The 1,900-nt window shown below is 48.4% G+C and overlaps 1 protein-coding gene across 2 annotated transcripts in view; it reads left to right on the top strand.

Annotated features, from left to right (window-relative positions):
- The window catches only part of cfap36 (cilia and flagella associated protein 36), a 22,396-nt gene that overhangs the window by 14,890 nt on the left and 5,606 nt on the right, over positions 1 to 1,900 (top strand). For both annotated transcript variants that reach the window (XM_016513849.1, XM_016513855.1), the window contains exon 8: positions 1,313 to 1,434. In XM_016513849.1, coding sequence (XP_016369335.1) covers positions 1,313 to 1,434 — 122 coding nt within the window. The remainder of the gene's footprint in view (positions 1 to 1,312; positions 1,435 to 1,900) is intronic.

The raw sequence follows: 1,900 nt of genomic DNA, 5'->3' as shown, positions 1-1,900 counted from the left end.
AGTGAGTGAGTGAGTGAGTGAGTGTGGCGCGTGAGTGTATGTGCGTGCGCGCGTGTGAGTGTGTGTAAGAGTGAGTGAGTGAGTGTGGCGCGTGAGTGTGTGCGCGCGTGAGTGTGAGTGAGTGTGCGTGCACGCGCGTAAGTGAGTGTAAGCGTGAGTGAGTGTGTGTGCGTGCACGCGTGTGAGTGTGTAAGCGTGAGTGTGTGCGTGCGCGCATGTGAGTGTAAGCGTGAGTGAGTGAGTGTGGCGCGTGAGTGTGTGTGCGCGCGTGAGTGAGTGAGTGAGTGTGCGTGCACGCGCGTAAGTGAGTGTAAGCGTGAGTGAGTGTGTGTGCGTGCGTGAGTGTGAGTGAGTGTGTGCGTGCGCGTGTGAGTGAGGGAGTGAGTCTGTGTGCGTGAGTGTGAGTGAGTGTGTGCGTGCGCGCGCGAGTGTAAGTGTGAGTGAGTGTGTGCTTGTAAGAGTGAGTTAAGTGTGTGTGTGTGTGCGCGCGTGAGTGTGAGTGAGTGTGTGAGTGAGTGTGTGTGTGTTATCACATCAGACACCTCACAAACTCACACCTGAAGCACATCTGTTGATGAGTGTGAGTGTGCGCGCGCGTGGGTGTGTGTGTGTTATCACATCAGACACCTCACAAACTCACACCTGAAGCACATCTGTTGATGACAGTGTGAACAGTTAACACTCACTTACATAGTCTTTTTTTTTTGTAAATTTTGTATTTTATTTTATTTTAAAATTAAATAAAATAAAATGTCAATTTAGATTATGTAGACATTCTAACTAAAAGTATCTTTGCGACTCCATGTCACCAAGCAGTCATTAGAGTATTAGTAACTGTCTGCTTAACATCTGCTAACACTTTATTTTGATGCACATTCTCAGGGCTTATAGTTCTCAAGCATCGTGCCGGATCTCCGGCGTGCAGCGTTTGGCTGCGGAAAAAATAGTCTTACATTTAAAAAAAAAAACATTCTTCTTTACAAATCCTCGTTTTGTACTTCTAATTAGTGACCGTTGTTTTGTTTTGATCTCTCCCCTGCGCTTCCGCGTTCGTCACTTCTGAGCGGCGCATGCGCAACGCTGAACTCATACGTCATCCGCCCGGAGCTGCTTCCGTGTAGGGCCTTAACGGTCACACACACACACACAGCATGACTTCTTTGAAACTGGTATTCACACACTGTGACATCACATCAGTCTTTATTTAATTCGCCCTCCTTGTCAAATGAAGCTGCTGATGTGACGAGAGTCTTGATTTCAGGAGTGTCAGTGTGCTGTTGTGTAGGATCTGTGCTGTGTGTGTTGTGTGCAGGTCAAAGTAAAGCTCTTCCTGCAGTGAGGGCTCCTGTCAAGGGTTCAGTGTCTGCCAGCCACACGCCGAGCCCAGAGAGTCTGAGAGATGAGGACACACAGAGAGACTCCAGAGCTCTCGCTGTAAGACACACGTCACTGACACTGACTCCACACACTCACACCACGCTTTTGAATATCAAAGCCATGTTTTGCTAGATTCTTTCACCTGACTAAACTGCAACATTAACATTAGCAAACTGACAAACAGTTAATAAACACATGATCAAGTCTGTACTGACTGAATTTTAAAAACTTCACCAAAGTTTAACAGTCTTTGGTGTGCGTGCGTGCGTGCGTGCGTGCGTGTGTGTGTCTTTCTCTGAGTGTGCGTGCGTGTCTGTGTGTGTGTGTCTCTGTGTGTGTGTGTGTGTGTGTGTCTCTCTGTGTGTGTGCGTGCGTGCGTGTCTGTGTGTGTGTCTCCCTCTGTGTGCGTGTGTGTCTCTGTGTGCGTGCGTGTGTGTGTGTGTGTCTCTGTGTGTGTGCGTGTCTGTGTGTGTGTGTCTCTCTGTGCGTATGTGTGTGTGTGTCTCTGTGTGTGTGTGTGTGT

The sequence above is a fragment of the Sinocyclocheilus rhinocerous genome, unplaced genomic scaffold (genome assembly GCF_001515625.1).
Source record: "Sinocyclocheilus rhinocerous isolate Xijiao unplaced genomic scaffold, SAMN03320098_v1.1 scaffold523, whole genome shotgun sequence".
Classification (NCBI taxonomy): Eukaryota; Metazoa; Chordata; class Actinopteri; order Cypriniformes; family Cyprinidae; genus Sinocyclocheilus; species Sinocyclocheilus rhinocerous.
The sequence above is the reverse complement of the archived record's forward strand: the minus strand, read 5'-3'. Positions and strand labels throughout refer to the sequence as shown.